The sequence below is a fragment of the Thamnophis elegans genome, chromosome 4, assembly GCF_009769535.1.
Source record: "Thamnophis elegans isolate rThaEle1 chromosome 4, rThaEle1.pri, whole genome shotgun sequence".
Classification (NCBI taxonomy): Eukaryota; Metazoa; Chordata; class Lepidosauria; order Squamata; family Colubridae; genus Thamnophis; species Thamnophis elegans.
Genome location: NC_045544.1, coordinates 91,472,283 through 91,486,920, shown reverse-complemented (window position 1 = coordinate 91,486,920; position 14,638 = coordinate 91,472,283). Strand labels below are relative to the sequence as shown.

The window sequence follows — 14,638 nt, the reverse complement described above, 5'->3', positions numbered from 1 at the left end:
ACATGGTTTGGAAAGTCTACTTCTCCATTATCCAAATTTATCAGTTGTTTTGAACATAAACCCTCCAAACCTCAAAATTGGGACAGGGCCGTTGTTGCACCATCAGCCACGGCGGCAATGAGGGACATGGAGTTCCAAGAAGAACTAAATAGGTTGCCTCTCCACAGTAGGGACAGAATCAAACAGGGTGCGTAGACAAGATATCTAAATGACCTGATCTCCCCAAAACAAAGAATAGCTTTCTTCAGAGCCAGATTTAACATTCTTCCTTCAGCACTCCTTCAGGGCAGGTATAAGAGAACACCTATAGCAGAACGCGTTTGTATATGTGGTAAAGGAGAAGTGGAAGATAATTCACATGTTCTATTACACTGCGAGCTATACAGAGCTTGTAGGTCTGCACATATTCTCCCCTTATTAGAGAGATTGCCAGGGAGGGCAGACCATTTTATCTAGGCTTTCTCCTCCAGGACACTAACCCAGTTACCAGTATGCAGTGGCAAAGTTCTGTGCTGCTGCAATTCCATAAGAAAAAAATTGGCTACAGAAGTATAGTACCATCTTGTACCAATTATCTGGACATACCTCTAACAATCTTTGGATCATTATGTTATTATCCACTTTTAATGTCAATACTTTTTAATTATATTTTAATGTTAGTATTTTTTAATATAGTGTAAAAACTAATGTGTATTGCTGGTCTTTGATCGTAATAAAGATTTTGCTTACTTACTTAATAAGTGGATTTAGGGAAAAAAACCTCTTTCTCTCTTGATTCTGTCTTACATCCTTCCCATTTCGAATAACATACAGCAACATTAGAAAAACGCCACAAACACGCATTTACATTGCACACCGACGACTACGATGAAAACAAATCTTAATGAGTCTAAACCTCACTGAATTCAACTTTTGAATTCCCTACCAGAGTGGGCAATGCCAGGCAAAACCGAGCGCCTTTTCCATTTTTCCCCCCCGATACCCCAAAAGCGCCACAGTTGTTTATGCCCCGACATTTACTGCTCGGTTTTAACATCATTGCGACGATCCATCCGGTCCTTTTTTTTCTTGTCTGCAGCCCTTAAGGGTGGGGGTGGGGGGATACGGATCGACTTGCTACTAGAAGGAAAAGACACCGGTCTTCTCCGCTGGCTGAGTTACTACGAGGGAAACGGTACCGCCACAGTACTTCCGCAGCTGCTTCCGCCTCCAGTCCGGGCCTGACCCGGGAGTGCATCGATTGACTGGCAGCTCTGAGAGGTGGCGCCCACCCGGCGCCGGGAAAGCGGCAACCTCGGACAGGGCCGTTGTTGCACCATCAGCCTCGGCGGCAAGGATGATCTCCCCGCGAAATCGAGGCGGGGAGGTGGCCCGATTCTACACGGTCACCGAGCCCAAGCGCCACCCGCGGGGATATACGGTCTATAAGGTCACCGCGAGGGTAAGTTGCCTTTGGAGAGATCAGGAAAGCGAGCGAGACAGGGAGGGTTGTCGCCGCCTCCCCGGTGATTTCCAGTGGCCGAGAGTCCGGGGTCGCAGAGCCGATCGTAGGGGTCGATTCCCCGCAAGATTCCCGAAGCCTGTTCTGGGTTTCCGTGAAGCTGCGGGTTAGATCTCCGGTAACAGGGCGGGAGCAAGTGCAGCTGTCCGTGCGGCACATCCAAGGGAACGAGAGGCTCTTTCGCCCAAGACGTCTTGCGCGTGTATGAAGCTGTTCCCTCCTCTGGCATCTTTCCCTGCTTCTGTTGTCCGCAGTCTTTGAAAGCTGAAAGCAGCAAGATTTGGATCTTTGCAATCAGAGAATAAGCTTTTTACTACTGAGCTAAGATGTTTCCCTTCTTCCTCTCAGCAGATTTTTAGCATCGGTCACCCAAGTCTTTTTTACAGCCTAAACAGGGAAACAACAGGGAATCTCCATTGATTTCTATAAAAAAATTCCCATCATATAAAATGTATTTATTGCTTGTATTCTTAAAGCTTCCTTGATTATGAGAGACTGCTATGCCCCTCCATCTCCTATCTCCCTATGGTAGAAAATGGAAGAAGCTTAACTCACACCCATCAATCTTTCCTTCCTTTGTGGAGTGGGGAGGGGAGAGGAAAGAATACTGCAGAAATGATATTGCTTGTCTCAGGTAAATCACATTGCATATAAGAGGTCTTATTTTGGAGTAAAGGCACATAGGATTGTCAGAATTGTGAATGGTAGGTGTTCCTTGGTAAAAATGTGTTGGGAGAAGAGCAGTCAAAATTTGCACTGTGTAAGACTAGTTGGAAGGAGCAGCTGTCATCATATGTCCAAATAGGATGAAAGAACCAGAGCAACAGTCAGTGTAGTGTATATTTGATTGTGTTTGCAAAGGGCAGCAGAAGGTTATGGATTGTTCTGGGTGTCTACCTTGAAGGGCAAAAGGCCCATGTTCTCTGGAGTTCAGTGTAAGAATCATATTAAAAATAATCTAAGGGGAGGAAGGTTTTGTTCTATGCACAAATCAAACCAGTCTCGTTCATACTTCAAATAGCAGATATTTTTTTGGAAATTCATTTCCAGTCTGGATTAAAAAACACACCCCAAACTGCTGTGTTAATCACTACACCGTTATTATGAACATTGGTAAAAATGCATTGAACATTACAAGGGGATCTTATTTCAGATAGTAGGGCCTCTTTGAATTGTCAAGCGCTGTCCACAATTAAGGGACCTTACCTAAATACTGCATCTGTTAAGTATTTTGGACCCTCAGAATCACCTTACTGCTGGAGGAAAGTTCTGTAATTAAAGATCCTTAATGTACTTTCATTTAGTATAGCCACTTCATTTCTCCTTCTTTAAAAAGAAAAAGTGGACATTCAATGATAGTAATGACAGGACAACAGAATAATAGCTCAAAAACACTTAATACACACAGGACTGTACTGGATTAGTTTCTGTTGATGATAAGTGGGAGAATACTCCTAATATACTTCTTATTAATTTGAGATCTTGAATTGTTTTCATTTACCTGAGACTTTTGGGGAGAATAATCTTTTAACAACTTTGTGTTTTCTTGGAAGAAAGGTACAGGCAGCCTTCTCTGTGATTTTAACACGCAGCATTTCTCTATCTGAACTGCCCTATATTTATTCTATAGAATATTCCTTTGCAGATGTTAGTTGTAATAATAAGAGCATTGATGTAGCATTATACCGTAGAATGCCCAGAAAGCTTCACATTCTTTAAATATTCTCCAAATATATTGGCCTGCAACTCTCACAACTTCTTGGTATTAACCATGCTGACTGAGCACAAGGAGAAATGTAGTCCACATTTTCTCAAGCAGGTTTTTCAAGTTTTTTTCAGTTCTGAATCCTGTTTGTTAAAAAAAAATCTTTATCAGGAGACAAAACTTTAAGAATAGAAAACTGAAAAAAACAAACGGATGCATATAATACTTTATTTACACACATTTATACATTACAGTTATTTAATATTTTTTGGGCTTAGTCTCTTGTGGAATCCCTTCAAGTGCTCATAGAACCTCAGGTTCTGTGGAACCTGATTTGAAAAACCCTGGCCTTGTTTGCATTCTTGCTCTAGTAATGCTAATTGAAAATCTAATTACCATATTTTTCGGAGTATAAGAGGCACCCTTTTCCCTCAAAAAAGAGGGTGAAAATCTGGGTGTGTCTTATACACTGAATACAGCATTTTTTTGGCTCCTGAAACCCCGCCCCCTTTGCAAAAATGGCCCTGCATAGCCTTTAGGATGCTTCCAGAATGCTCCTGGGGACTGGGGAGGACAAAAGTGAGCAAAATACAGGCCGTTTTTCCCCCCAGCCCCCAGGAGCACTCTACAAGTGCCCCCAGGAGCATTCTACAAGTGCTCTAATTTGCCTCTTCAAAATCTTGGTGCATTATATACTCTCGTGCGTCTTATACTCTGAAAAATATGGTATATTGCTGTGAGCATGGTCGTTACATGGGAGAAAGATGCCTCATTGAAGACTGCTGCTAGGTGGCCAGCGAGAAATCTGCATTAAAATAACTGGGAGGAAAGAGAAAGCAATGAAAACTTCTACTCCTTCCCAGTGATTGTCCCCAAGATTGCATAGTACTCTTGATAATCTGAGTAACTGTATGTGAAAAAATGTGGTGTGTAACAATAGTATGTCAAAATAACTAGTAATATATGTTTTCGAGGTTGAAAATGTTCTCCATTCCCGGCCAAAGTTGGGTAATTTCAATTTGGAGAAGAACAAATTGCAATAATTTTATCTCCAAGAATTACAAAGTTGGCTTAATTTGGTATAATCTTTCTCATAAGTTCTTTGGATGTTACAAAGTAATTTGAAGGCATAGAAGGGGAGAAAACAAGAAAACGGGATAGGTATATATTGACATAGAGATAGTGCAAGTCATAAACCAGTGAAGTGAAACTATTTCGCAGTTGAAAGTTAAATTCTTATAAACATACATACGGTAAAAGTAAAGTGACCAGATTTTAAAATTGGTTAAGCGGGACACCATTGATGGTGTGTGTGTGTGTTCTTGATTTAAAATTTTGCCGCCTGGCACTGCGGCTGAGGTGAAACCGCCAAAGCTCCCGCTGGCGCCCCTGTCTGTGGCAGCGGCAGTGCCGCCTCCCCTTCTGCTTGGAGCACATGAGCTGGGCACCGCGTTACTCCTACCGCCGCCGCTGCCTCCTTCACCGTGCTTTTGAGAAGCCATGGGGCCTTTTGTTTCCTGCTCCCGCCCCCTCTGCCGCCTTCCTACTGGCTTCCACGGCCTCATGGCTCTTCAAAAGCACGGCGGAGGGGGAGGCAGCAGGAGTAATGCGGTGCCCAGCTCAGGTGCTCCGAGCGGAGGGGGAGGCGCCGCTGCCACGGGCGGGGGTGCAAGTGGGAGATTGGCGGCTTCATCTCAGCCGCAGCACCGGGTGGCAAAAGTTTTAATCAATACCCCCCCCCCCCATTCCATTCCCAGGCAGAAGAAAGAGACTCCAGGGAGGAGAGCTTGGCCAGTCATTGGAAGACGTTTGAGAAGGAGAAAAGCAGGCAAGGAAACTTCTCAAGAAGTTCCAGAAGCAGCTGCTTCTCCTCTGGGCTCGAGGGAGGGGAAGAGAAGGAAGGAAGGAAGGAAAGACGGGAGGGAAGGAAAGAGGGGAGGGAGGTGAAAGGGAGGAAGGGAAGAGAAGGTAGGGAGGGAGAAAGAACCTGACTTTCCTGAGAACGGACTGCTTCGGGCCGGAGAGGGCGAACCAAGAAGTTTAGATGGGACTTCGCTGGCGGGTACAAAGCAGCCTTCCCCTGATTGCCTTCCCCCAATGCTCCCCAACCCTTTCAAAAGCCACCCCCATCGCCGGCCTCTCCCAACCGGATCCCCGCCTGCCTTCCTTCGGCTCACCCGGACCAGGTTGCTGATGGTGGCTTGCACGGCATGGCTGCAGGGAGAGCGGCGCCAGAGAGAAGCGGGCAAAAAAAGCCCCCTTCTGACGGCTGAGCCGCTTGGCCCGGGACCGAGCCTCCTCCTCGCCGCGCTGCCGCTGTCGGAATGCCCCCCTGCCCGAGGCCGCCACATGGCTGTCGCAGAAATATTGCGCATTGGCGCGCACACGCACCAGAGAGGAGGGAGCCTCGCCCCTCGTCGGGCACTGCGAGTGAGCCGAGCGGAGAGAGGGGAACCACTGCCCTCTAAGGCTACATCAGGAACGACACTTCAGAGAAATAAAAACTTTTTTTTTAACGGCGTCCTTTTTAAAATTGATGATTTGGCGTCTTTTCTTTCTTTTGGAAAATCGGGACTTTTTGAACACGTCGCGGGACACGGGACAAATTATTAAAAATCCTGACTGTTCCACCAAAAGCGGGATGTCTGGTCACCTTAGGTAAAAGGCATGTAGACTGTGCACCTACCCTTACCAGTTACGAAGCACTTAAACAGACAACTAAAACAAGGTTGGATTTCCCCCCCCCCCCCAACTTGCAGAATCTAATGCACATTGCATCATGCTCTCTGGGCATTACATGGCTCCTATGTAATTAACACCTCAAGCTTGCAATACCTTAGGGAAAAGAGGTATTACAGGAAAGATGTAACAGTATTATCTGCATACATACTTCTCACTCTTCAGAGTGGGAGCTAATGTAGCTAATGTAAATAATGCATTTGATGCTCTATCTTATGAATTTATAACCATCAATTCAGCATGCATGTGAACACTTAATAATGGATTTTAACACTTCTACTAAGAAGGAAATTGAGTTTCCATAAGATATTTGCACCCTGTTAGCTGTTATGTTCAGCAGTAAATGGGAATCATTATTGGCAAAGTCATTCTTTGACTTTGAGCCTAGAGCCAAGGTGGCGCAGTGGTTAAATGCAGCACTGCAGGCTGACTGCTAGATCAGCAGTTCAGTGGTTCAAATCTCACCGGCTCAGGGTTGACTCAGCCTTCCATCCTTCCGAGGTGGGTAAAATGAGGACCCGGATTGTTGTTGGGGGCAATATGCTGACTCTGTAAACCGCTTAGAGAGGCCTGAAAGTCTACTGTTATTGCTATTATTGCTATATTCTAATGATATAAATCAAATCAGTCAATCAATCAATAATAATTAGATAAACAAGTTATATATATATATATATATATATATATATATATATATATATATATATATATTATTATATTATATTATTATTGTTGTTATTATTAGTGTGGTTATCCCATAAGATTACAGAAGAACATCAGGATAATTCCAATTTTATTTCTGATTTCTGCCCTAGTCATCTCCAATGTGAAATTTTATCTTTTTCAGTGTAGCCACAAGTTCTCATATTACTAATCCATCACAAACGTAAGACCTATTTCTGGTTTCAGTCACTGCTAGCTGAGATTGTTTAAGTGGCTGTGTGAAGCCAGGATTTTCCCTTCTATGCATCTCATTGTGATGATTAAATATGAGAACTGCCATGCAAAGAATGTTAATGTGGGGTGCCTTCTGAAAGTATATATTCAGGAGGGAATAAGAAATGAGTAAAGAGAGATATAGAAGGCTATGGGTGGAAGAATGGGTCTGAGGGAAGCTTGGAGTCCTAGCCCTAGGGTGATTTCAGTCTGTCACAATGACAGATTTATAAATATACATTTAGTTCTGGGGAAAACGAGACTTGACAGCCAATAGATAAATAGTAAAAAAACCTATTTCCTGCCTTGTTTAAATGTTTTTAAAATGGGTATGCTGTTTTACAGATTCCCCATATTCCATGAAATCCTAATATCTCGGAGATGAGAGGTGGGTGAGTGTTCAAATCATAAAGGATTTGATTAAGGGAATAAACCAATTAATATTTTTAATCTCAGAGTTAATGGGATTACATTTTGGTTTTGAAGTTTCAGTGACAGAAACACGACACACTTTCTCCATATTATTCTGAGCAACATTTACCATTTTAAAGTTCATTCTGCAAGTTTGTAGACTCCTTTTGGACATCTTTTAAATTTTACTTTAACTATGTAAAGCCGTTTGATGTTGTTACAAAAATTGACAGCTCATTGGTCACCCCTGCCTTTTTTGCTCAATTTTTAATGAACATTGTGAAATGTACTAGTTTCAGTACAAAACTCTGGGTCCTCACCATTTAGATCCATCCATTGCAAGAACTGCCCATTTTTATTCTTTGCTTTCTCTTTTTAACCAGTTACTGCTTTATAAGAAGATAGTTCTTCATGAATATTATGTTTATTTTGCAAAGGTATTTTGTCAGAAATCTTTTGAAAATCCATCTGTTGATCATCCCTGTCCAGAGGCCTATTGAATTTAAAAGGATAATGAAGTAGGATTTAATCTTCATAGACCATCTGATATTCTTCAGAACATGTAGCTTCTTATGTTCTTCCTATAATTGTCAGTAATGCTTTCTTTCAACTTATTCAATAAAAAATTAAACTAACTGGATCTCTTTTTTAAAACTTGGAATCAGAGGTGTTGGTGGCTTGGTTTTGTATGATTTGGGATGAGTTTGAACTGGTGATTCCTGAGAAAGTGGACAGGTTCCTCAGTGCTGTTAGGTCAGCCACCTATATGCTGGATCTAGATCATTCTAGATCATGAAGGTGGTATGTAGTTGGGTCCATGCTTTGATGTCCAGTTCTTTGAAGGTGTGGTGGGGATGCCTCCTGCCTTAAAAGAACCAGTAACATGTTTCATCTTCAAAAAGCTGTCCTTGGATCGGAGGCTTTAGATAACCCATATCCTTGGGCATCAACCTTTCCTTTTGGGGGAAGGTTATTTAAAAGGGGATTGGTTTGCAGCTGCATAAATCTTTGAGGAAATGGATTATCTAAACTTGTTTCAATGGAGTATTAGGCTGGGATTTAGCTTGGGGATAGTCTTGGTTACATCTGCAGATTACCTGTGGTGTAGCTTGGGTAGATGTGATGCACTGGTTCTAGGAGTTGGAAATTAGGGGCATCTTTTTATGGTGGTTCTATTCCTTTTTTAAGGTGGTTCTGGTTAGAGGAGAGAGGTCATTCCCTGAGACCACCTCTTTGTGGGGTGCCATGGGGCTTGTTTGTCTTTTCTGTCCTACATAATATCTACATGGAGTTGCTGGTTGATATAAGCCACTTATTTGAAGTCAGTATTATCAATACATTTGCTTTATTGGCAGCCAACTCCCACTTCTGACTGGCATTCAGATTCTGATCTATTGCAATTCAAAGATTGTTTTACATGTACTACTGCTAAGCTAAAAACCCTGCATCATCTCTGTGTTTTTAAGATATTTATATATTGATTTTACATTCTGCTGTAGAATTTTCCTGGATATCAACACCAGATTGCCTGAATTCTTCTTTTTTTACATTTTAAAATATGGTCAATATTGCCTGTTCTATAAAATTTTGCCTAGTTTTTGAATAGAAATTCAGTTAGACCATCAGTGCACTCTCTCTGGCCATGGACATCTAACTCATTCAGGGTCAGAAGACAGTCCTTGATTGTATTTCATAGAATCTCAACCTGACATATTGCTCCTTCTGTCTGCTATTCACAAACTGTCTGGTGGAAAACATATCTTCTTCTTGGACAAATAGGAGTAGTGTAGTTCATGTTCTTTTCTATTTGCAATTCTTGGGTTGCCTTCATTCAGCAGCCAGGTATCATTAGTATGATTTCTTTTAAAATAGCTTCCGTCAACCAAGCTGTCTTTGAAAAGTCATCATTCTGTGTATATTTAGAAGTCAGAGGTTAAATTTAAACTATTTTCAGCATTGACAGAAAAGTTTGTTTGTTTATTTAAAACATTTATAGAGCTGCCCATCTTATAACTAACTCTGGGCAGCTCCCAATCAAATATACAGATTCATATATAAACTATGTGTAGTTTTTATATAAATACAGTATATAGCATTAATATATGAGAAACCATATGGCATCCCTCTCTCGTCTGTGGCCCTGCCTTTGTTAATATATGACTAGGATGCTCAGAGTTAATTTGGCTAAATCCAAAAAACTATGGAATTCCTGGAAGCTTGAAACTCAGACATATCAGCCAACAATAGGCACATAGAAATAAATTATATTTACACATTAAAAAGAGACAATTAAAAAAACTAAGAAGGGAACAAAACAACCAGAACACGTCCTGTCTACCAGCCAACATCATAATAAGCAGAGATTTAACACCAGGCAAACAATCAAGCAGAAATCAATGCCTAATCAAGGAACTATCAAGGAGAAAACTACATAACCTGCTCCCAAACTCTGGCAGGACAAACTACTGTATTTAAACAGAGAACAAACTCATGTAAGACTAGCCTAGATTTAACGATGAAGCAGGAACCAAAGCAGATGGATGAAAGCCAGGAATCTTGTTTAAAAGATCCCTGGGAGGTATTTAAGAAGAAACCAAATCATTAAGAAAACAAAGGAGAAAAAGCTTGCCCACTCTTTGGATTCAGACCTGATGCTTTCCCTAATTGAAAACAGTGTGGGTAAATGTATATGAATGTGTCTGTGTGCACGCCTGTGCGTGTGTGCCTATGTGTCTGAGAAAGAGAAAATGTACATTGAAATCAGTAAAATTTTGCTGTTCCTTTAAATTCACTGAGTCTCTCGTGTATTCCAAAGAACCTGTTGGGCCTCGGTGCTTGGTTGGAAATGTTTTGAGCATGTCACTAATTGTTTCCTGGCTGTTGAACAGGGCTGTGAGTTTGTGACCATAAGCTGAACCTGGGAGCATGTGTACCATTTTTATTGGTATTGAGGTGGGATGCATGGATTTGACCCTTTGAATGTTTTATTCCAGTGATTAGTTATCCCTTGAGGAAGTCTGGAGATCACTAACAGGTGGATGTTTTGTTACTGCCTAGGCTTTCATGTGACAGCTCTGCTAGATAATCTTGAGGGGGAAATAGGTTTGGCAGCCCTGGGATCACAGGTGGAAGGAACTACACACAGTTGATGTAATTCCATCCCATTTAGTGTACCTGGACATAAATGGATAGTAATACCACTCTCATGTTATGTCTATATAAATGCTTGATTATTTTTGTCTTCCACTCCCCCTTTTGTCCCTGCTCTCCCCCCATTGCGTAGGGTGACTTTACGGTGGGAAGGTCACATCACTCTGTTTCTTTGGTATACCCTCAAGTCTAAAAGATGTTACTGTTTTAAAAGATTTTACTAATGACTCATTAGTAAAATGAGTCATTAGTAAAGAAATGTCCCCCCTCCACTTTGGAACACCTCCAGAACCAAAACCATGGACAAACCAGAAGAGAGTCACCCTACATCTTTTAGATGCAACCAGTAGGAGTCAATATTTCACTAACTTTGGGAATCATAAATATCCATTGGCCTCCAACTCTCCTGTTTTGTTTTGTTTTTAATCTGTGGAGAGGACTATAAGTATCTGCTATGCCTCTACCCCTTTATTTGTAGCCAAATATTGATTTTTGTTATGTGGACATGGGGGGGGGGGAGGGATTCTACCATTGGGTGTTTCTATATGCCCTGTCTCCCACACAGGTAAACCTATCACCCCAATTTAAATGAGAACTATCATAATCTTGCTAATTGTATTGTTTTCCTTTATATTAATTTCCTCAATTTTTCAGCATGTTAAATGTTTTTTTCCCCTGAAATAATGTATGTCTGGGCCAATTTGGTAGCAAACCTTTGTCAAGAATACACTAAAAAACCTGTAATGCTTTGGGTGATGAGTGAGCCCCATTTGGTGGCATCTCCTGTTTAAATCAATGCCAAAGGGAGGAATGTGTGAGGCTAGGCTGAAATTGCCTTATCTTCAGTTGAAGTGCCTAAAAGTTTCAATGGGGAGGTAGTTAAGAAGGAAACTAGTCCTTGAGAAAACAAAGGAAAAGACAAAAGAAATTGGCCTTGAGCACATGGAAACCATTCCTTCTCCTCCTCCTCCTTATAAATGAACAATGACAGAGTAGTTGCTAGTCTTGTGAATCAGTAAAGCAAGGACTTTGAGGGATTACAGAGATGATAAAGTCTGCCCTAAAGTCTTTTGAGTTGTTTTGATCCAGACTTGGTGCTTTCCATCTCTTTATCTAAGGCAGTGTTTCTCAACCTTGGCGACTTTAAGTCTGTGGACTTCAACTCCCAGAATTCCCAGCTGGCTGGGGGAATTCTGGGAGTTGAAGTCCACAGGACTTAAAGTCGCCAAGGTTGAGAAACACTGATCTAGTGCCTGATAGTCTAATTGAGGACCTGGAAGGTGTGTGCATGTGAGAAAGAGCAAGTGTACAGTGTAACCAGTAAAGTGTTGCTGTTATGTTAGATTCACTGGATCACTTAATGAATTCTAAAGAATCTGCCATGCCTCAGTGTTTGGTTGAAAGTGATATGAGGCAATTGTTTAATTATTTCCTGGTTGTTGACCACCAGGGCTGTAAATGTGTGTGAGTGACCATAAATTGGATCCAGGAGTGCATGTAACACCCACATTCTCTTCCACATTGATGATGTTATCTAATTGGTTAATGAAATATCTGCAAACACACAACTAAACTCACAGAGCACCAAGGATTCCACAATAAAACAGATTTCCTAGTTCAGTCTGTGTTAATTGTATTGTTTCATTTGTTATTTTTTATTCTTTTGAAAACCTTGAACACTAAAAAGACCTTGCTTTTGTTTTTCAGATTGTTTCAAGAAAAAATCCAGAAGATGTCCAAGAGGTAATGGAGGCTCTTTTATTTACATTTGTATTAGCTTGTCCTTTTAGAAGCAACATTGACTCTTATCAGGAGATAATATAAGTCACAGCATCTGCATGAAAATGCCATCACCCCCTTCAATAGAAAGTCTCAGTAGCTGCCTGCAAGTCACAACAATGCACTGCCAAGCTGAGATATATCTCTTAAAACAGTGGTCCCCAACCTTTTTATCGCCGCGGACCAGTCAGACGAGCCTCCCTCGGCCTTCCGGACCGGCGGGTGGGAAGGCGGCCATCCTGGGCGCGCGTTCCGCAGGGCGGGGGGGGGGGGCTTCCTTCACGCCAAGGCCGACAGCCCGTGAGGCCGCCCCGCCTCCTCCTCCTCGGCCGCCGGGGGAAGGGAGGGGGAACCGACCCCGCGATCCGCTCGCTCGGGCAGCCCTTTTTCCTCGCTGCAGTTCGGCGGGGGAAAAAGATGGCCCTGTGTCCTACTTCGGGCGGGCGGGCGGCTGGCGCGGCGGAGGCCGGCTGCTTCCGAGGGGGTGGGCCTCCGCGCCGCGCTCCATGAAGGGAAGAGGGGGAGAAGGCGGGCTGTGGCCGAAGGGCCCCCGAGAGCCCCGCCGGCCTGACGCAAAAAGCGCTTCGGCGGAGCGGCGGGGGGGAGGGGCGGGAGGCAGGTGACACTCCAGGAGGGGGGGCAGAGCTGCGCCGCGAGTCTTACGTAAAGCCCCCCCTCCCCGCCTCGGCGGAGGAAAACATCTCCCACCTGGGTGGGGCTGCGCGCGAAGCGCCTCTCGGAACGGCGAAGCTCCCCAAGTTCCCCCGAAACGGCCGCGCTGCGCCCCTCCCCCCCGCAACCTTAGTTTCTCCTTGGGAGGAAAATGCAGCGCCGCCGCCCCCTCCTGCCCCCCCCTCGTCATTCCACGGGGCAGGCGGGCCGGGTGAGTCCGCGGACAAAGTTTCGTCTCCCAGGCAGCCTCCGCCAGCAGCATCCCAAGTTCGGGCCGAGGCCGCCGCCGCCGCCCCCTCCCTCCCGGGGCGAGCAGAGCAAGAGGGCGGGGGGGGAGATCGGGCCTCCCCTCGCCCCCCCAGCCCCGCACATCTGGGGCGGCGGGGGGGCAGAGAAAGGGCGCGTTCATGAGGACTACAAAGTTGCAAATATGGCCCCCGGCCGCTGCAGCGATCATGGCCCCCGGCCGCTGCGCGGCCCGGTGCCAGGTACTCCACGGCCCGGCACCGGTCCGCGGACCGGGGGTTGGGGACCACTGTCTTAAAATAAATACAGAAATATGATTTGAGAGACTGCAGAATGTCAGGCATCACACAGATTTTAAATGTGATTCAGCGAGTTACAGGTGAGAAGAAAGGTATGTGTTGTGGCCCGATCAGGAGCCGTTGGAGTTGCTGATGGACTCCGATAGCGAGGACCCCTATGAGTCTGCTATGGAAGATGTGGAGGACCTTGGGCAGGGTTCAGACTCAGAGCAGGGACCAGAGAGGCTGGTTGGCCACCAGGAGGCGCCTGAGGCATGGAGCAGTGGGGAAGATCAAAGGGAGTTTGTCCCTGACGCCAGGCAACGAAGGGTGGAGAAACGGAGGCAGCAGTTACGGAGACAGACTCATAAGAGATAATCAAGCCCAGGTGGTTGTGGCTTGGTTCCTCCCAAAAGAGTATATAAGAAGAGACTTTGGGAGGAGTCCTTTTGCAGGACACCACCATTCATAGTAATCTGGAGAACTCCTTGTCTGATCTGCCTTGTGTTCCCGTGTCTGTTGGAGTCTGGGTTGCTGCCAACGTCTTGCCAGTGAGTGGTATCTGGGCTTTCAGCCAACAGGATTATAATTGCTGTGAATAAAGAGTGGCAAACAGCTAAGCCTGTGTCTGCGTTCATTACCGGATGGAGTGGGGCCAGAACAGGTATGCATAACAGATTTGAAAAAGAATGAAGGAAATTTAAGAAAGTTTCTTATTCTAGACCAGATCATTCAGCCCAGTATTTGTCTTCTGTGGTGTGAGACCCTCATGTAGAGGTCATTCTTATCCTGTTTCCTGATCTTTTTAATGATTGGAAGGCAATTCATTTTGGCCCATTTTAATGCAAATATGCATTCAATAATAATACAATAGCAGAGTTGGAAGGGACCCTGGAGGTCTTTTAGTCCAACCCCCTGTCTAAGCAGGAAACCCTATACCATTTCAGACCAATGGCTATCCAACATCTTCTTAAAGACTTCCAGTGTTGGGGCATTCACAACTTCTGGAGGCAAGCTATTCAACTGATTAATTGCTCTAACTGTCAGGAAATTTCTCCTCAGTTCTAAGTTGCTTCTCTCTTTGATTAGTTTCCACCATTGCTTCTTGTTCTGCCCTCAGGTACTTTGGAGAATAGTTTGACTCCGTCTTCTTTGTGGCAACCCCTGAGATATTGGAACACTGCTATTATGTCTCCCCTAGTCCTTCTTTTCATTAAACTA

At 44.0% G+C, this 14,638-nt stretch overlaps 1 protein-coding gene across 2 annotated transcripts in view; it reads left to right on the top strand.

The window, feature by feature from the left end:
* The first annotated feature begins 1,229 nt into the window (after positions 1-1,229).
* RPS6KC1 (ribosomal protein S6 kinase C1) overlaps positions 1,230-14,638 on the top strand; it is a 113,261-nt gene continuing 99,852 nt past the window's right edge. The window contains exons 1-2 of one of the 2 annotated variants that reach the window (XM_032216424.1): positions 1,230-1,441; positions 12,150-12,185. In XM_032216424.1, the coding sequence (XP_032072315.1) occupies positions 1,337-1,441; positions 12,150-12,185 (141 nt within the window). In that variant the 5' untranslated portion in view covers positions 1,230-1,336. The remainder of the gene's footprint in view (positions 1,442-12,149; positions 12,186-14,638) is intronic. The other variant, XM_032216423.1, reaches the window with a different exon arrangement.